The sequence below is a fragment of the Dermacentor variabilis genome, chromosome 11 (assembly GCF_050947875.1).
Source record: "Dermacentor variabilis isolate Ectoservices chromosome 11, ASM5094787v1, whole genome shotgun sequence".
Lineage (NCBI taxonomy): Eukaryota > Metazoa > Arthropoda > Arachnida > Ixodida > Ixodidae > Dermacentor > Dermacentor variabilis.
The window spans coordinates 69,338,159-69,358,706 of record NC_134578.1 but is presented as its reverse complement, the minus strand read 5'-3'; the positions used below and the strand labels follow the sequence as shown (position 1 = coordinate 69,358,706).

General features: G+C 44.6%; 2 protein-coding genes across 2 annotated transcripts in view; one reads left to right on the top strand and one right to left on the bottom strand.

Moving 5' to 3' along the window:
* The window catches only part of LOC142564374 (transmembrane protease serine 2-like), a 113,393-nt gene that overhangs the window by 30,282 nt on the left and 62,563 nt on the right, over positions 1-20,548 (top strand). The window lies entirely within an intron of this gene.
* LOC142563318 (CLIP domain-containing serine protease B4-like) lies at positions 2,095-20,090 on the bottom strand. The gene is made up of 4 exons (XM_075673877.1): positions 19,968-20,090; positions 18,859-18,886; positions 8,017-8,090; positions 2,095-2,217 (listed from the first exon to the last, which is right to left on the bottom strand). Exons 1-4 carry the CDS (start codon positions 20,085-20,087, stop codon positions 2,095-2,097), a joined length of 345 nt encoding a protein of 114 aa, XP_075529992.1. The 5' UTR covers positions 20,088-20,090.

Genomic DNA, 20,548 nt, shown 5'->3' with positions numbered 1-20,548 from the left:
CTTGACAACGACGCAGGCGGTCGAATGGTTTCGTTTTCTCTCGACTCTTCGCCACCCACGCTTTCGCGTTTCAGTAGTTATCGCGTAGTGCTGCGCTGGTTTTGCTGGCTCACGAATCTCGCAGAAACTGCTAGTAACAGAGAATCCAATTTCTATGTGATGTTGCGGGATACCGAACGGTCTACACCACTTGGCCAAAAAGCAGCGGCAGCGGAGAATCCGCCGCTCTTACTTTATCTGTCTTGGCTCGGTACCGCCGTCTGTCGGGCGCCGTTTTACTCTCCGACGGCAGCAAATTGCCTTGATAGATTATGCAACGTTATCGCTCCCCCGGTTGGTTGGCGGAAGATTTGAATTACGAAAAAAGTATTCGAACCCTTCAGATGCAATTTTCTCGTAAACTAAGTTTTTCCTTGACGCGAAACAAGCGTTGCGAGATGTCTGGAAAGGTATTTGAGTAATCCATGGCGACTTAGTATTTGCATTTAGTGTCTATTTAACGCAGAAAGTGTAAAAGTGGGGTTTAAGATTTATATGCAGAAGACAAACATAATATATGATAGCCTGGGAAGGGAACAAGAGTTCAAGATCCCTAGTCAGCCTCTAGAGTCTGTGGAGGAGTACGTTTACCTATGTAAGTTACCATCACAGGGCATTCTGATCATGAGAACGAAATTTATAGACGAATAAAAATGCATCGTTGTGCGTACGGCAGACATTGTCAGATGCTGACTGGACGCTTACCACTATCATTTTAAAAAAAAGCTGTGCAGTCACTGCATTTTACCGGTGCTAACGTATGGGGCAGAAACTTCGAGGTTGAAGAAGAAGCTCGAGACCAAGTTAAGGACCATGCAAAAAATGATGGGACCAGAATGGTTAGGCGTAACATTGACATACAGGAAGAGAGTGGCGTCGACTAGAGAGCGAACGGGAATAGCCTGTATTCGAATTGAAATTAGGAGAAAAAAGTTGAGCTGGGCTGGCCGTGCAATGGTAGGATGGATAACCGGTGGACCGTTACAGTTACAGAATGGGCGCCTAGAGAAGGTAAGCGCACCCGAGGACGGCCGACATCTAGGTGGGGTGGTGAAGTTAGGATATTTGCATGAGCTATTTGGAATGCGTTGGTGCAAGACAGGGGTAATTGGAGAATGCAGGTAGAGAGCTTCGTACTGACAGTTGACATAAATATAGGCTGTTGCTGCAGCTTCTGATGATAATGATAATGACGTACTAAAATTTTCTGTTTCTGGATATATTTGCCACCACACGCGTTCCGCAGTTTATTTTTCCTATGTACATCATTTCCCAAAAGTAAACGGGCTACGTTTACTGCAACTAGGAAGCGGACTAGAGGCTGTTTACGAGAATTTGCGAGGCATGCCATAAGTGAGAATGAACAGAAGCTTTCCTCTCACCATGCGTGTATGGTGATGGCGTGTATGGCGATGGCGCAGAGTAGCCCGTATACTCTTGACAAAGGCTGTGCATTATTCTTTATGCCTTACATGTTATCCTCTCCTCTCTATCTCCCATCTTTGAAGCTCTGAGGTTAAATAATTTAAGGATATATAAACAAGTGTTCAGGAGGCTGGAGGACTATCGTGCAGAACCAATTTTTGTGGCAGAGATTATACCACTCGCCTATCCATACTTGAAACAACATTCCCACCGTTATTGAGACCACACAAGCGGATCAAGAAATTTAATATTGCGGATGAACGAGGTATTGATTAAGATGTGTATTGTTCATTGCATTTATTTCTAGGGTGTATTTATTCTCGATTATTATTTATCCAGTACATTTATGATGCATTTTTTAACAGTTTACATATACACAAAGCACTAAAATATAATTATTCTTGAAGTGCCTGGACGCTGTTTCTTGAACATTACGCCATTCAAATTCACCAAATTAGGCTCTACTTAAGCTCGAGAATCATCATTCAGCTTCTGCGCACGAATTTGCAGTACAAGCATTTGACGCACAAAGCATCAGTCGTCTTTACTTCACACACACCTGCATCTTTTGTAACCCAATTATATCTAACTAAAGCTTTCCTAAATCAGAAGTCAAGACAGATGAAGACGTCAAAACAATACGCACATCTCAGGAAAACAATGTGCTGCAGTCATCACGACATTGCGTGTAATGATGCTTCCACCGCACATCTTGACTAAATCCGTGCCTGGTATAGGAGTTTCTATCTGTACCTGGGAAAAATACATCAATTATTAGATAGATTTCATTGTGGGGGAATTGCGAAAAAAGTGGATCTGCCAAATCACAGCACAACGTTTAAAAATTTCATGGGCCGGAGAATTGCACATTTTTAGCCACCAGGTGCTTCAAATGGCACGATGACTGCTCGATTTGTCATATTACACAGCAATCGTGTAAAATGAAGATTGTACAGGTCTACGCCCCTACATCCAGTCATGATGACCAGGAAGTCGAAAGCTTCTATGAAGACGTGGAATCGGCGATGGGCATAGTGAAAACTAAATACACTATACTAATGGGCGACTTCAATGCCAAGGTAGGCAAGAAGCAGGCTGGAGACAAGGCAGTGGGTGAATATGCCATAGGCACTAGGAATAGCAGGGCAGAGTTATTAGTAGAGTTTGCGGAACAGAATAATATGAGGATAATGAATACCTTCTTCCGCAAGCGGGATAGCCGAAAGTGGACGTGGAGGGGCCCGAACGGCGAGACTAGAAATGAAATAGACTTCAAACTCTGCGCTAACTCTGGCATCATACAAGATGTGGACGTGCTCGGCAAGGTGCGCTGCAGTGACCACAGAATGGTAAGAACTCGAATTAGCCTAGACCTGAGGAGGGAACGGAAGAAACTAGTACATAAGAAGCCGATCAATGAGTTAGCGGTAAGAGGGAAAATAGAGGAATTCCAGATCAAGCTACAGAACAGGTATTCAGCTTTAACTCAGGAAGAGGACCTTAGTGTTGAAGCAATAAACGACAATCTTGTGGGCGTCATTAAGGAGTGTGCAATGGAAGTCGGTGGTAACTCCGTTAGGCAGGATACCAGCAAACTATCCCAGGAGACGAAAGATCTGATCAAGAAACGCCAATGTAGGGTTAGATAACCCTACAGCTAGAATAGAACTTGCAGAACTTTCGAAGTTAATCAACAAGCGTAAGACAGCTGACATAAGGAAGTATAATATGGATAGAATTGAACATGCTCTCAGGAACGGAGGAAGCCTAAAAACAGTGAAGAAGAAACTAGGAATTGGCAAGAATCAGATGTATGCGTTAAGAGACAAAGCCGGCAATATCATTACTAATATGGATGAGATAGTTCAAGTGGCTGAGGAGTTCTATAGAGATTTATACAGTACCAGTTGCATCCACGACGATAATGGAAGAGAAAATAGTCTAGAGGAATTCGAAATCCCGAAGGTAACGCCGGAAGAAGTAAAGAAAGCCTTAGGAAATATGCAAAGGGGGAAAGCAGCTAGGGAGGATCAGGTAACAGCAGATTTGTTGAAGGATGGTGGACAGATTGTTCTAGAGAAACTGGCCACCATGTATACGCAATGCCTCATGACCTCGAGCGTACCGGAATCTTGGAAGAACGCTAACATAATCCTAATGCATAAGAAAGGGGACGCCAAAGACTTAAAAAATTATAGACCGATCAGCTTACTGTCCGTTGCCTATAAAGTATTTACTAAAGTAATTGCAAATAGAATCAGGAACGCCTTAGACTTCTGTCAACCAAAGGACCAGGCAGGATTTCGTAAAGGCTACTCAACAATAGACCATATTCACACTATCAGTAAAGTGATAGAGAAATGTGCAGAATATAACCAACCCTTATATATAGCTTTCATTGATTATGAGAAAGCGTTTGATTCAGTCGAAACCTCAGCAGTCATGGAGGCATTACGGAATCAGGGTGTAGATGAGCCATATGTAAAAATACTGGAACATATCTATAGCGGCTCCACAGCCACCATAGTCCTCCATAAAGCAAGCAACAAAATCCCAATAAAGAAAGGCGTCAGGCAGGGAGATACGATATCTCCAATGCTATTCACAGCGTGTTTACAGGAGGTATTCAGAGACCTGGATTGGGAAGAATTGGGGATAAAAGTTAATGGAGAATACCTTAGTAACTTGCGATTCGCTGATGATATTGCCTTGCTTAGTAACTCAGGGGACCAATTGCAATGCATGCTCACTGACCTGGAGAGGCAAAGCAGAAGAGTGGGTGTAAAAATTAATCTGCAGAAAACTAAAGTAATGCTTAACAGTCTCGGGAGAGAACAGCAATTTACAATAGGCAGCGAGGGACTGGAAGTCGTCAGGGAATACATCTACTTAGGGCAGGTAGTGACGGCGGATCCGGATCATGAGACGGAAATAATCGGAAGAATAAGAATGGGCTGGGGTGCGTTTGGCAGGCACTCCCAAATCATGAACAGCAGGTTGCCATTATCCCTCAAGAAAAAAGTATATAATAGCTGTGTCTTACCAGTACTCACTTACGGGGCAGAAACCTGGAGGCTTACTAAAAGGGTTCTACTCAAATTGAGGACGACACAACGAGGTATGGAAAGAAGAATGATAGGTGTAACGTTAAGGGATAGGAAAAGAGCAGATTGGGTGAGGGAACAAACGCGACTTAATGACATCTTAGTTGAAATCAAGAAAAAGAAATGGGCATGGGCAGGACATGTAATGAGGAGGGAAGATAACCGATGGTCATTAAGGGTTACGGACTGGATCCCAAGGGAAGGGAAGCGTAGCAGGGGGCGGCAGAAAGTTAGGTGGGCGGATGAGATTAAGAAGTTTGCAGGGACGGCATGGACACAATTAGTACATGACCGGGGTTGTTGGAGAAGTATGGGAGAGGCCTTTGCCCTGCAGTGGGCGTAACCAGGCTGATGATGATGATGATGACAGCAATCGTCTAAAATTTTGCTGAAAAGGTATGTTCAAGTATCATCATATGCTTTAGTCTTGCAATTTGTTTGCACGGTTTCTAGGATCGAAGCCTAATGAGCAAATGAAGCAAGACAGCGTTTAACATTACGAATGATACATATCGTAATGTCTGGAGCATTCTGCAATAAGCACTTATTTCTTGAGTGCATGAAAACAAATATAAGATAATGCAACGCTGTAGAGCTTTAAACAGGTCTAAATAATCATTACTGTATAAACACCTTACTGTCTGAAAACTGTTCGAACAAAACAAAGGCACTAACACACATGGCACCATGACTTGTATTCTCTTGTCATATTTTGTGCCACCTAAAGGCCATTTGCGGCAAAAGGCTATTCACGGAGGGTTATACTGCTGGAAATTTCATAAAAGAAATGGGCCAACTTCAGTAATCATATTGGCTTTCAAGTAAATTGCCTGAGAAACAGGCTTGCAAAGCTACACCTCCGTATGAATAAAATTTCATAAAAGAAATGGGCCTACTTCAGTAATCATATTGCCTTTCAAGTGAATTGCCTGAGCGACAGGCTTGCAAAGTTACACCTCCATTTGTATAAAATGGAATGGGATTTTGTTTTTCTCATACCTTAAAGGATAACGGGCAGCAAGATGAACACTTTAAGACACCAGCTTAAGTGCGCCTTCGGACAAGCTTAAGCAAATGCTTCTCAAAAGCAACATCTTTGCGATGCCTACAACGCGGAAGTTTGGTCGGTAAATTTTTAGGTAAATTTACCCCTCACGTTGCCGCAGAACCCACCTCACGTTCAGTGTCGACTAGATCTCATTATAGTATTCAAGGTTTGTAGCGACGCACCATGGGCTAGATCAGAGATTTTTGTTCGGAACGCGCTTTCATTTTGTGTTCAGTTTCGCCTCATGCGATTGACCTAGGCCGCGCCGATGGGCGTGGCTGACGACGTTGCTGCGGCCTATCCCAGTCGTGTGAGGTGAAACTGAACGCAAACTGAATGCTTGAGCAGGCAGCAGACCAATGAGCCCTCCCACGGTACGTAACGACAACAAATTTGACGGACTAAAGACCCCTCGCTGTCTAATTAACGAAAAGAGCAAAACGAGAACTTTTGGTTCATAAAAACCATATGGAGCCAAAATAGGTATAGGGGATAAAATCTGCAGTTTTTGATTCAAGCAAATAACCAAGAATTTGGGCGTCGATACAACGACCTTCGTCGAACAATCGGCGGATTCTTCGGTAGGCTACCATCAGCGACAAATTAATTTTAGCCCACTTTTGTTTTCATCTGGCGATAATTTCGACTTTCCGTATGGTTTCCATGGCTTCATTATTTGTTTCAGATGATTGCGACTACTGAAAATCAGGCCCGTTGGTTTTCTCTCTTCTATAGCTCCATAGTAGGGGTTAATTAAAATTAAATTATGGAGTTTTACGTGCTAAAAGCACCTTCTGATAATGAGGCACGCTGTAGTGGAGTACTCCGAAAATTTTGACGACCTGCGGTTCTTTAACGTGCACCTGTATCCAAGTACACGGGTGTTTTTGCATTTCGCACCCATCGAAATGCGGGCGCCGTGGCCGGGATTCGATCCCGCGGCCTCGTGCTCAGCAGCCAACGCCACAGCTACTGAGCAACCACTGCGGGTATGACGTTGAAGTTCTGCGGAAACCCGCAGGAAACCTTGCGTCTTTCCCCAGAACTCATTCGTCAAACACTTGCCTTTGCTTCATTTTGTCGACCAATTCGACTTCGCCCTGCCATCTGCTAGCCGCCTGGTTAGCTCAGTTGGTAGAGTGGCTGCCCCGGAAGTGTAGTGCTCTCGCGTTCGAGTCCCGGACCAGGACGAAGTTTGCTTCAACTCTGAGGCTTTTTTTCCTCGAGAAACCCGTATTTGCAGCAATTGCTACGAACGGGTGAATGCCTGATTTTCCCTTTATTAATTACCCGCGGGTATATTAAGGGTTGCTTTCATTATCCTGTGCATCCTAATATAGTCGTTATTTATTTTATTACAGTCATCTTACCGTTACCTGCACCATCCGGTTACAGGATAGCACATGCGAGGTGATAAACGTCTTTTCTGTCACCTTGTATCAGCTGTTTGCAGCAAGAAAATAACCTGCAAATTACTGAAAATGCAATTATGTTCTAAGACTCATTTGCCATCTGTTGTTGATTTAGCGAGATATAACATATTTGATGACAAGGTCGATTGTCCTGTATCCCTTTTAAATAGTAATTATTCAATTAAATATTTTATGCACTTCTATCTATCTATCTATCTATCTATCTATCTATCTATCTATCTATCTATCTATCTATCTATCTATCTATCTATCTATCTATCTATCTATCTATCTATCTATCTATCTATGTCCACATTTAGGTTTTCTTTAGAGCATCACCAACATGAGCCTCACGATAGTACATGCGGTAATATGTACATCATCAACCTTCTGTTTTTCGAGCAGGGTTCAGAACCCACCATCGGCACGAATTTGGTCCCTTTCTGTGGGCGCTGAGAAATGCTGACGTATTCTGTTGAGCTTTTGCAGGCCAACTTTAGTCACTAGGTGTGCGCAAGTGGGTACGCGCCACTGTTTAGGGACAAATAAATCCCTAAATTGCCTCTAATCTTGGGCGGAATCCAACAGTCGCCATTTATACCAAGACAGTCTTGTCTGGTTATCTCCACCCGCCACGCGTGTACTTTATGGCCGCGTCGCTAGATGGCGCAGCGTGTCCAAAGGCAATCTCAAGGGAATAGTCCATATACGCCTCAGAGATAACGCGTTTCGCCTTTTGCAATGCGGTGTATGGCTGAACACATTCAGAGGTAACTCCATGACCGTCCCATTTTGTCGTCACATCGCTTCTGCCAGAATCCTTTAATGCACTAGTCAGTCAAGCAATTCCACCTTTCAAATGACTTATAAGAATTCACATAGCACAACTTTATATACTTAGACAGCGAAAAAATTGTAAGCGTAGACAAAATTTTCGCGAAAATTGATTCGCATATGTAGTGAGCAAAGCAGTTGATGGTTCACTTACTATCCAAGGAATTTGCGTCCTGCTTATTGGCTCACCATTGAAAACCCTTCCCGTGGCGTGGGACAAACCGCAACCTGCGCATTATTGGATATATGAGAGTAATATTCGCATATACATTGCCAATCTCTTTTCTGTCAGTGTAGAAAAGAGTTTGGGAGATCATCGCGTTGTTTGACACAGAAAAGGCAACCGCGTTGGAGCAGAGAGCAGTAAGCAGCATTATAGGTGAGACATAGTCCAAAATGATGACGCAAAGCAAATCTCACTTCAGGTGTCATAAATGAAAGTGCACGGAATGTTTTAAATGTACTTACGAAGTCTGAACGGATTCCCTACATACAATAAATTAAGAAGAAATACGTGCTCTGTTCAGAGCAAAATTTTTAGCACATAGAAAGTAGGAAAATACCATTCCTGAAGGTAGATCTACTGAAATATATGTACATGGCGATTCTATCTTTATTTGAAATTCATCAAAGACAAAGTCCTCCTCAGCAATTTAGGCGGGTGTATGGCACGGAACCAAGGCGTGGTACTCCTTGGGGTCTCGCCTCGCGTGAGAGGAGGAGGAGCAACATCGCGCAGGGTCAATTTTCTTTATAGTGTACTACTTTGATATCTACCCATATAACCACGAGAAGGAGAGAATAGCCAGCGTATTAAAACTGCACGACCTTAGCAGTGTGCCGCCATTTGTACCCTCCATATACTCGTGTAGACTGTCCGAATTTACAGACGACACTACCTTTTGGAGCAACAAAAATTTTAGGTGACATATGTGTAACATATTATTTCCCGTGTGCAGCGGAAGGATGAGAGCATGCAACCAGCCGACACAGACTCCGGTAACCAACAGCTTTATTCTCATTCACGCGCTCCGCGAGCTACGCCGCTAGCCAATAAGAAGGGGCGCTGTTGCCATCTGTCGTTCTTCGTGGCAAACGCTGTGGTCAAGCACGGCACCCCTCGCCACCCCCACAGGGAAACCAATGTCCACAAGCCTCATGGTGAATACGGCACAACGGGTTGCCTGGCTCTCGAACTTCTTCGCACTTGGGGTGTACTCGGTTCAGAAGTCGGTGCCGGAGCATCTGGCTCGTCCAGCACTGAATTCTTCCTTCGCAAAGCTTCGTGTTGTGTAGCTTCGTCCTTACAGTTGGCGCTCAGGTGTGGTTGCCCAGCAGAGGTCTGTTGGTGATGTACGCTTCCGTCACATGGGCAGGCTTGCGCTTTCGCCACAGCACCCGGAGGCACGTCGAGTGCGGTGAAATCTGGGCGCAGGTACTCTTGGTGCCGGTTCCAGGATGGAACATCCGGCATTGTGACATCAGCGATGTGATCGCCTGACGTAGCAGTCACTGTCGCTGGAACCCAGGGTGGGCCGTCTCGTAAGTTTCGTGCATAGACATGATGTCCTAGTTTTGTAAGCGGCGTCGGGTACATGTTTTTGTCGTGGGCCACCTTCTGCTTTAGCTGCCTTCTCAGAACTGTGGACCTCATGTCAGGATGCAGTAGAGTCAAAGCTGTTTTCAGCTTGAGTCCCATCATTAACTCAGCAGGAGAGCATTCAGTAATCTCATGTGGCAATGTTCTGTGCTTCAGAAGGACACGAGCTAGCTGCCACTCGAAGCTTGCGCCCACTGCACAATTCAGTTTTGGTGTAATAGTTTGCACTGCACGCTCCGCAGCATCACTTGATGCCGGGTAATACAGCGGTGTCAGCACATGCTTTATGCCATTTCGCTGGAGAAATTCTTTGAAACTGGCACTCACGAATGCTGGTCCATTATCAGACACGATCGCGTCTTGCAACCCATGGGTACCAAACATGGTGCGCAAGCATGGAATGGTGGCATCGGCCAACGGTGTTGCCACAGAAACGACTTCTATCCACTTTAAAAAGGCATCACTCACAATCAGCAACTGTCGATTATTGAGAGGTCCAGCAAAGTTAAAGTGGATTCGCGACCACGGCTTCTCAGGGGACGGTCATGGCGTCATCGCTACTGGACGCGCAGTCCTCTGGCTCTCCCGACACACACGGCATCGACGCACAGCATTAGTGATGTTTTCATCAGGGTAGACCACCACACATGGCTACTAGCCACTGCTTTCATTTTGGAAATGCCAGGATAGCATTCATGGAGTAGGTTTAGCACGTCCTCTTGCAATGTACTAGGAATCACCACTTCGGAACATAATAGGATGCACTTTTCTTGCACGCTCATTTGCGTAGTTCGATGTGAATATAATTTCAGGGCAGGCTCCCGCAGCTCTGTTCCGGCCGACCGTGCCTCCCGAACATTGGCTAGCACAGGATCTTTGGAGGTCGCTTCAGTCACTACAGACGGTACCAAGACCGTGGGGTAAGCAACCTTGAGCATGAAAACTTCAGCTGGCTGCTCGACGGAATGTGCAGAAACAGGCAGTGGCAGGTGACTCAAGCAGTTACCATTCGCGATGCTGGCTCCGGGACGGTACTTAAGCTTGTAGTTGTTAGCGGCCAGCATCAGTGACCAGCGCAGCACTCGAGTACAGCACGTCTCTGCACGGGTTTGTCAGCGGCGAGCAGGCCAAGCAGAGGTTCGTGGTCCGTGACCGCCCCAAACTCTTGGCCCCATACATACTGTCGAAACTTGGTCACTCCGAACACAAGAGCGAGAGCTTCCTTATCTAAATGACTGTAGTTGCGCTCAGCTGGCGCGAGACTTCTTGAATCAAAAGCGATCGGACCCTCAGCACCCGTGTCGCCACGATGAGCCAGCACAGATCCCACTCCATACGGTGATGAATCACAAATCAGCAACAAGGGCTTCCGAAGGCCGTAGTGGGCCAAAACCGCAGCAGACACCAGTAACTCGTTGCTTTGCCTAAACGTACGCTCCTGGTCAGCTCCCCATATCCACGATGTCTTGGCTCAGAGCAGCTCATTCAGTGTAGGAATAACAGTAGACAAATTTGGCGAAAATCGTCGGAACAAATTTACAAGTGCCAAATAACTCTGCAGTGACTTCACATCACTAGGCTTCGGGGCCTTCAGTACAGCCTTAGTCTTCTCAGGGTTAGGATGGAAAGCAGCCGACGTAACAAGGTGGCCCAGGTATTCCACCTGTGAATCAAAGAAGGTCGACTTGTCGAGCTTGAGCTTTAGCCCGGCTTCTTTCAAGCGATGCAGTACACGGGCCAAGTTCTCAAGGTGGTCATCATGGCTCCAAGTCACCAGGAACCACCATGTGTTGTAGTCCTTGAACCAAGTTGTCCATTTCCCGCGGCAAAACCGAGGGTGCTGGCGTCAAGCCGAAAGGCAAGCGAGTGTACTGGTGCTGGTGTCATGTTTGACCGCAGCGTTTGCCACGAAGAACGACAGATGGCAACACCGCCCCATCTCATTGGCTAGCGGCGTAGCTCGCGGAGCGCGTGAACGAGAATGAAACAGTTGGTCAATGGAGTCTGTGTCGGCTTGTTGTCTGCTGTCATTCTTCTGCTGCACGCGGGAACTCGAACATTACAATATTCTTAAGGGAACCGCCCATACTTTGAAGCTTCACTACCTTCTGAATTGGCCCACATATTTAGACAAGGATTCACTACCGGTGTGGTCCACATATAACTACGATAGCAGTTAAGTGCTAGAAATTTTGTTAGCGTTGTACATCCCATCCGTCTACCGTTTTTTTTTACTCTTTTTCGTCCGCCCGCTCTTGTTACGCCAACGACTACCGTCGTCGACATACTCGTCATGCACAACGATGACTTCTGTCGTCGTTATCTTTAGCTTCATCATCGTGTCAGCATGGGGGCATGAGAAATCCACAAGCGCCTCGACTGTAATTTGAACCTGAATGTGATGCAGGTTATTATTTATTGCATTATTCGGTAGGTCACTGAGGGATTACCCCAGTGTACCCCAAAAAATAACAAATGTGTTTGCACGCGATGACACCAATATACTTAATACATAGAGTAAATGGGAAGTAGCTAACGCACACCTAAAACAACAGTTAGCAGCACGATATGTTTTCAAGTGACATTAACAAAGAAGAAAATACCAGCGCTGTCGAAGAAAGCTAAGGGAGTGCGCTTTAGTGAAGCCAACAACAGTTCGGTCTTCGATGGCATGGAGCGTAAGACAATGCGGGAAGCAGCGAAGACCTCACCAAGGCAGTGGTGGAAAGGAGCGACGAGTCGCTGATGACTGCAGCGCAGTTGTTTCCTATACCCGAGAAGAGACACGTACCGCACCGGAAACCTTCAGGGTTAAGCTGCATGGGAATAGGACGTCCTGTAGCTAGGGACCGTAGTCCAACTGCTCACGTTCTACCTACAGGCACAGGCATCCACACACCTCAAGGCATTACTCCGTGGCTGGAGAATGTGAAGAAGATCCGGGAGGTATTGGCCAGCTCTCGAATAGCTGTCCCGGTCGGTAGAGCCTATGGAGGACTACGTCCAAAGCCTGACAGGCCATCTTCCACTCCCAGTACCGTACCTGTGGCCGACCTCTTTTTTGTGTCGCTTCCTCGAACTCCGCCGCATTCTAGGGACGCCCATCGCATATTTATTCTTTTTGTGGCTTCATAGTTACGCAGGATTGGTCCCCTCAGAAGTTACATGTTTTTCAGCGACTGTTTGTCTTCATCTCCGCCGATTGCCGCGATTGGCTCCTTTGCTGATTCTTTTTCGCAGTTCTGGTTGTCGACTTTCTTCTTGCGAAACACTGCACTTGGTCTTGTGCACTTCACTTATCACACCATAAAAATCGAGTATGTCGTATTTGCCAGTCGACTGCGCTGACCAATAAGACATCGCGAAACGACAGTAGAGGACGTGTAGTTTAAAGTTTAGCGCTCATAACAGTCTCTCAGAGCGTCTGTATATGTGTATTGGAGGCGAGAATCAGCAATACTGTATTGGGCGAGCATTACGCTACGTGCATCCCATAAAAACATTCTCGGCAGGATGGTGGCGGCTATGCTTGCAATTCGTCATTGTCATGCTTGTGAAAAGAGCTTCGGAAGCACAAAAGAGGCGGGCGTTACAATAACGATGATAAGAATGGCACATACCGACAAGAGAACACTGGACCGAATATCAGGTACTTGTTGGAAAACCGCGTTAAGGGTATCGTCACTGTAAATGACTACATTGACGTCAAAGTGACAGTGCCAAGGTAGCTTACGGAATAGCTGACAATACCCATAGCTGTAGTCAAGTGCCCTCTGTAGGCACTCCATAAATGTGAAGAGAAAATGAAATTGCCCAAATCTTCGCACGTTAAAGTGACGGCGTTCCTGTGCTCTCATCCTAAGGTTCCGGTTCCTCAGTTCCCAGGCTTTAGGGTGAATTTGGGACATTAGACGTTGCTAAAGACCGATAAAAATTTACTGGCGATTACGATACTGCAAAATTTGAGCGCAGTTCTATGCGGGTTTTATTTTGCGTGTCAATATTTTGTATTATGATTATATATGTTTGTATTAGGAACAGAACGAAGTGAGTAGCGCGTGCTACTCAGGCGCCATATCATAGCCATCGTCGCCGCGCAGCCCGTCTTGCGCCGCACCATGCTTTTCTTCTCACGTTTTTCTTCCGCCAACGACGAGAGGGTGCCTTCGTCGGGGGGATACCGTGCCGCTGTTGTCAGCGGCGACAGCGCCCAAGGGAGCGTCACATCTGTATCCCTACTCGTAGCCACTCGCCATAACCCCTTGCAGGAGCAGTGACTTACGTCACATATTCTGGTGCCGCGGACTGGCATCAGCAGCTGTCGCCGCGGACGAGCACAACCCTCCCACCTCACTTCAGCCTGGCCCCCTTTGGGTAGTGATGATGAGATCTCCTACGCCGCGGCGGATGCCGTGGCTGCCGGCAATTCAGCGCTCCTTTCGGCTCCTCCTCTCCCTCCACCACTGCTGCATTCTCCGCGTCATGCTTTCCCTGTAGCAGCCTTCTCCACTTTCCTCCTCGCGCGCTATTGCATCTACCGCTGCACTCTTCGTTCGCTCTCACCTTTCACCTGTGCGTGTTCGCTCGGTTGCGCCGAGGAACGATGCCGAAGCACGCCGAAACTCAACGCAGGAGCGGTTGTGCGGGTGAGCCAGCTTGAAATTTCTGTATGGGTCAAGTTGGAATTTGGGTGTGGCCCCACTTAAGATTTCGGGGGGGCCTAATGTCCAACCGAACGCGAATTGCACTGTAAAATGCACAGAAACCCGATGCTCTCAGATCATCTATTAGACAATGCACAGTATAAACTCATGCAAGCCAGCGCTTGAGACGCTAGGCGCATCGCATAACAGTAATTTACTTTAAAAAAAGTAGCACGCTCATCTCCTGGACAGCGATGAACTAGTTGTGGGAGGCATGTGTCCCCAAAACTACGCTCTGATATGCCTAGTTTTATACCGGTTACAATCATTCAAAATTGCCTGCTTCTAGGCCAATCTCCCGCAGTGGGTATGGGCCATCCTTCAACAACAGGGTGTAATTTTCTGTGCGTCTCACCGAATCAATACGCTGTGACGGGCTTCTGCAAGGTCCAACTCGTCTTACTGCTCACTAAAAGTACCGCCTTCTCTGTAATGTCCACCATGGTGGATGACGGGCCCATTGCTCATTGAAATCTGCAGCGCGTCTTTTCCCGTAATGCACAAGCTATCGCTTTGAAAGACTTCAACCCAGCGAAGGGCTTGCCGGGAATTTTGGCGTAATAGCCAAATACCTGAGCATGACATGGTAGTCTTCATTGTGGCAGAATGCCGCTGTAAATGAGCACGTGTCCGATCGAATATCTGATTCGTGCTGTCTATTCTTTGGTTGCACAACTATTTTTAGATTGCGCATTTTTATGCTTTACTATCATCTTGGTTGCCCCGCAAAAAAAGCAGAAAATCCAGATATCTTCTAAACAAAAGTGGGAGTGACTAAGTAGGAAAGCCATTGCCGTCTTCACTTTATATTGTACACATCGGATATAGCGATTATGAAAAATAAACAAGAAACGGTGAAATTGGATTTACGTTTGAATATATAAAAAAGCTTAGCTTCTACTAATATTTTAGTTAAACAGTTAAAGTGAAAATTTTTGGCTTAGGTGAAGTAGTAGTGGCTAGTAGTAGTAATGGTGGCTTCTTATACAATGTTAGCCCACGCTTGCTTAAAGGCATAGTAGTCCATCATTTAAACAATGTCAGCACGGATGAGCTTCTATTCTTATGATTTGTGGGGAAGAAAATGCGCTGAAATAATTTTCACGTTACAAAACAATAGTTGCCCATTATGACGGCCATCAATGCAACGTAAATATTATGGGGGTCGAAGAATAAAACCCTATCGCTGTACAGGGTGATCGTAATATTTATGAGACCCTATTCATCTAGATATATTGCGGTGATAACTCAGGCAAATGCGACAATTGTTTTCATGCCACTAATGTGCGCAGCGTGGTCGCATCAGTGTCATCACATGGATCACAAATTACCGATACATGATCTAGTTTCCGCCGTGGTAGTGCTTTATAAAGCAACAATTTTAGGGGTGAAAATATAATTTTGGTGCAAGTAACCTAATATTTTATAAGGAATGCTTGTGGTGTAATTTGCATGAACATCGCAAGTAAGTATAATTGTCACGTAATACTAATAGTTAGATTTAGCGCTGGACGCTCGGCTATTTCATATGGCATTCTCCCAATGTATAAGAACGCGGATTGATCTGAGTTCACGCATTGTAATATCGGCAAAGCTCTTTCACAGAGGAACTTTTGCGTTCGGGCAGAAAGGACCATTTCACTCGTTTGCTTGGGGAGTGAAACTCTACTGAACTGATATTCAGCAATTTTATCAACCGAGAATACTGCTTCTTATCAGCGAGGAATAGTTACTTTCAAATTTGTTGATAGTTGATCAATAGTTACTTTCCAACTTTTGTTTATCGGATATCTGTAGTTTGGGACTCGAATAGAAAATGTAATGAAAGAGAAACAGTTTACTTTTTTGAAACACTGAAAACTAACGCAAAAGTTAGCGAGAACCATTTGTTAAAGTTTTCTACTGTTTGCTGTCTGTCAAACAAATAATTAACAGGCTCTCAGGCATGAGACAAGGACAAATGTTTTCGAAGCGCTGCAGATAAAAATGGTTCATACAAGGTTAGCCTTCGGCTTTGCTGCGGTAGCCTAAAAGCCCACTTTGATTTTCGCATTTAGTCTGTCAGATGGTGTTCTTGGAAATTGATAGATCCTAATCCGGAAACCATTTATCTAACGTTCTTGCAAGGCTATACGTACATTAGCTATTCATTCCTGAAAGGCTGAAATATGCTTAACGCTGCATGTCCTCTTTATTTAGGAGCATAATGTTGACCTCGCGTTTTCTTACAACATGTAATGTCGACCTCTCTTTATGTGACAGTTAACTATATTTTTGCACTAAACTAGGCAGACGTGGCAACAAATTTTCCCGATATGAATGACTCTGCTCTGATTTTCGCATATATCTATTTTATGTTGGAGCAAACATCTGCGGGCGAATCCATAAGCCCTTTATTTTACAAGTGCACCTTGCGAATTCGCCGGCCACTTTTACTCTAACAAAAAAGTTTAGCTTAAGTAATGTTCGCGAATGCTGGCCCTGACGCTCAATATTCGTAATTGTTCCGCATTCGAAAACATTTTGATCAGCCCACCTCTGAAGAAAACGTCCCTCACCTATATCTATATCAAGCAGTAGCAGTGTTGCCACATCGCAGCTTTTCGTTTTACATTAAGTAAACCACAGCTTTTAGTTCGATGTTTCGTTATTGTGCTGGCCCAGTGCGATTGTCAATTCCACTGAAACGGTACGTGTTATAAACTTCTTGGTTCGTAACGTATTCATCATTGCCCTATTGATCAAAGCTCTAAGTTGAAGGATGCTTTGCTATTTTTCAGTCGTGTAGGCTTCGTTTATAATAAAGTTGAAGAAATATAGCAGTAACAGGGAAAAGCACAGTTGCCTTGCGCCAAATGCGACGCCTCAGATATAGCATGAATTCCAGCATTATTTTTGTCAACCCATCGCCTTTTATTTATCATTTTTCTGTGAAAAAGTGGAAGAGCTGCAGTCGCCTTGTTTAACCCCATGCTAGTTCCAAATACAGTTCCCCTTGAATCAAAACTAGAACTATAAAATTTGCCTATTTATGCAAATTATTGAGGTAGTATTAACCTTCAAGAATAGTAAATTCATGCAGACGCCGTGATATGTTTGCTTGAGCAAAGTACCAATTATTACAGCAAATCATTTTAGTCCATAACTGATTTCTGTAATTATTTGCCACACAATACGCGGCCTAGCGTATAAAAAACGATGGTGTGGGCGTTGCGACAAGGTTTGCGACTTTTAATCAGTGTTTTGAAGTTCCAATCCTTCAATCTTACCTAAAGTACGTCTAAATTTGAGCTGTCAGATACAAGACATGTATTTCGCTCAACATTGCAACGTACTGTACATCACAATTACCAGCCCATTTGCAATCACCCGTCGTGCTGAACATTTTGTCAAAAATTACCATCGCAAAAGAATAAAATACAGCTTTGCCGCCACATTAAACATGATTTTTTGTGGTGTTGTACTTTGTTTCGAAACAAGGTCAACATTCTTGCTTGTCATCGGCCGTAGTGGCTTAGCGGCTTTGCGCTTAGTGGCCTTGCGCTGTTAAGCCCGATGACGTTGAATTGAATCCTGGCCACGCAGGTCGCATTTTGATGAAAATGCAAAAGCGCCACTGTATATTGTGCACTGGGTGCACGCCTTGCATGCATGTCACGGCATGGTTCCTAATCATACCGTGGTTCTTGTGGGTAAAATAGAAGAATTTCAATTTTCGCTTGTTGCAGGCAGCCCTATAGGGCAGCGTAACGTACCAGCTCCAGCATGCACCTGTCGAAGCGGTTCCCATTACGCTTAAAAGGCGGTGTCGGTAGACATTGCTTTGGACTTTATGGCATGAGGTTACAGCGGCCTTTTTCATCTGCTGTTAAACGTATTTCTAACCCACAAAGGCACTTTTGCTGCCTCAGGGTGTATATTGATAAAATGACTTGATCCTTCTGCGTCTAAAGCGGTCACCTTACGCAAATTTTCCTGCAAAAAAATCTTTGTTTCATTTTAAAGCAAATATTTCTTTCCCTCTAACCCTCAACTTACAAACGGTGACTCATTGCTGCCGGCTATACAAGCAGGCGTTTCGCCTATATTACAGCGCGGGTGACTGGTTAAGTGCTCGAGCAAGCTTAAAAATTTGGACATTGTGTGCATGCTAGTGGGCGAGTGCCCGAACAGACAAATTGTAACACAGGGTACGTACAATGGGGCATGTGCCACAGCGTTTGTGAAAAATCTTGGGCATTCTACGGAATGTGGTAGGTGCGAAAATAAAGAAGCACGAGAGAGAAGATATCTGCAAGTGTAGCAGCCAGTGTGGAGAAAAGAGTTACAATGAAACCGCACGGTTCACTGACCGAGAAGCATTAGGCTACATAGATGTGAATAAGTAGGATAAATGTAGTAAAAAAATTTCAGTTAACATGAACCAAAGAGTCGTTAACGACCAGATTACTCATGTGTGTCGGATTCGCAGGTCTGTATTCATTTCGCTGCCAGACAATTTCATACGAGACTATTCTTATTCACGACATCCTACTATGAATAATTATTTCATATATAATTACACCTAAATAACATTCAAACCACGCGCCTTCTAAGTCTCCCTCTTCTTACTTTTAGAGGCCGTTGACTCATTGGAGCACGAAGGAAAACTATAAGTCGCTAGTTTTCTGTTAAGCCAAAAATAACAACTTACTCTTGCGATTGAGGCGGGTGTCGATTTTCTGCAATGTAAAGAAAGTATTTTTGAACGCATAAGTTTATTATTCAGGTTATGCATCATTTGCGTTATAAGTTATAATTCGAATTATCCTAGCAACACTGCTCTGCGCTTCTCTAATTCAAGCTTATATCAAGAAAAATAACTGAAAAATAACACTTATCGCCTGGGTCCTAAACTACGTCCCGAAAGTCAAATCGCGATTGTACCCACATGAAAAAAAAATGTTTTACCCTAGTTATGTGTTCTTGTATGCGGCAGAAAATCGCCAATTTGCGCCTATGCAAGCACTTACCAAAAGAAATTTTGCATTGAATATTTTCGCATTTGTAGTGCATTTTTTTAATACTTGGCTGGTGATTATCTGATTAATTTACAATTAAAATAATAACTCTAGCGGACTATTTAATGACGACCACGACAAATAATCTTCGAGCTCCGATTGCTTCAACATCAAAATTCTGTTTTAGGGAGGCAGCTGCCTTTTACTTTTACACGCTTTTCGAACCAGAGTGCCCGAAGGAAAGCGTATCGCGTTCGTGCACTACAAGTTAGAAGACCGCCATTCATCTTATTATGCTTGACAGAAGGCCCAAGATTAACGATACCCGATGCGTAGTTGGGCTCAATTATAACCAGCTCCTGTCTCAGGCAAGTGAAGGATAATCTTGAACATTAGGTATTTGATACGTGCAATGCAGTCATATCACCTTTAGGTTTGAGCTTGATTTGTTTCATACTTTTATAACTTTACGTCGCACTCACTATTGTATGACGACGTCTGTCTTCGAACGCTGCAGTGGTCTAATGACTCTAACAACGTAGCAACGAAAGATGATTTAGAATTGGTCAGCATGTTTTGAAAGTACAACACCTAAAACCTATCGCATTACCAAGTTCTAAGTGTGTCGTGTTTTGTGTAATTGATCAGATTTATATAGCAAATCATCACGGCATCAGGATCTTCTGTTTTGAACTTTCGTTTACAGCGCTGTTTGCGGAATCGCTACAGCCCAAGCCAAATAGTTATTAGAATGTTTGGGACATTATTTTAACTACCAACACGTTGTCCGCAAGAAACTTACCTTTTCTCCGATCGTTAGCTCCACGAGGAAAACGAAGAATCCAAATATGAACCAACATTTTGAAGTAGAGCGAGTATTTGTGTCTCCGCACACGTTGCTTCTGCTCCACACGATCGGCATTCTTTGCTGCCTCTTGGCTATACTGAAAGTCTTTTGAGGAGCCCGCCTTTAAATAATGCTCTTATGTTGATGTTCTTTTTTTTTGGCCCGTAAACCTGAGCAAACGCATTCTCACGTACTGCCCCGAATATGGGCAGTGTCACTCGTTAAACCATCACTGTCTCGAAAAAAACAGTAATTCAAAAATTCGTAGTGGGTCTTTCATCCGAAGGACCACCGAAAAATGAAACGAAATACTCTGGGTGAAGTGAGAAGCGGAATTCACTGGACTGAAAAATATAAATAATATTCGACAGCAACTGTGTCATTTCACCAAGGGATGTCCAAGACAACAAAAGAACACGCCGTAGGCATATGCCAGAAAGCATTCAAGCGGAACCTTCAGCCGACTTCTTCCCCGTCCGCCACTTTTTTTATTTTTGTACGGAGAGGGCGGCTCGTACGGCTTGGGGTATGTCCTG

Coding starts and splice junctions, on each gene's coding strand:
- LOC142563318 (XM_075673877.1), bottom strand. CDS start 20,087: ATGCCGATCGTGTGGAGCAGAAGCAACGTGTGCGGAGACACAAATACT. Junction 8,091..18,858: donor CACCCGCCTCAATCGCAAGA/GTAAGTTGTTAT, acceptor AATAATGCGCAG/GTTGCGGTTTGTCCCACGCC. Junction 2,218..8,016: donor GGACGCAAATTCCTTGGATA/GTAAGTGAACCA, acceptor TATTTTTCCCAG/GTACAGATAGAAACTCCTAT.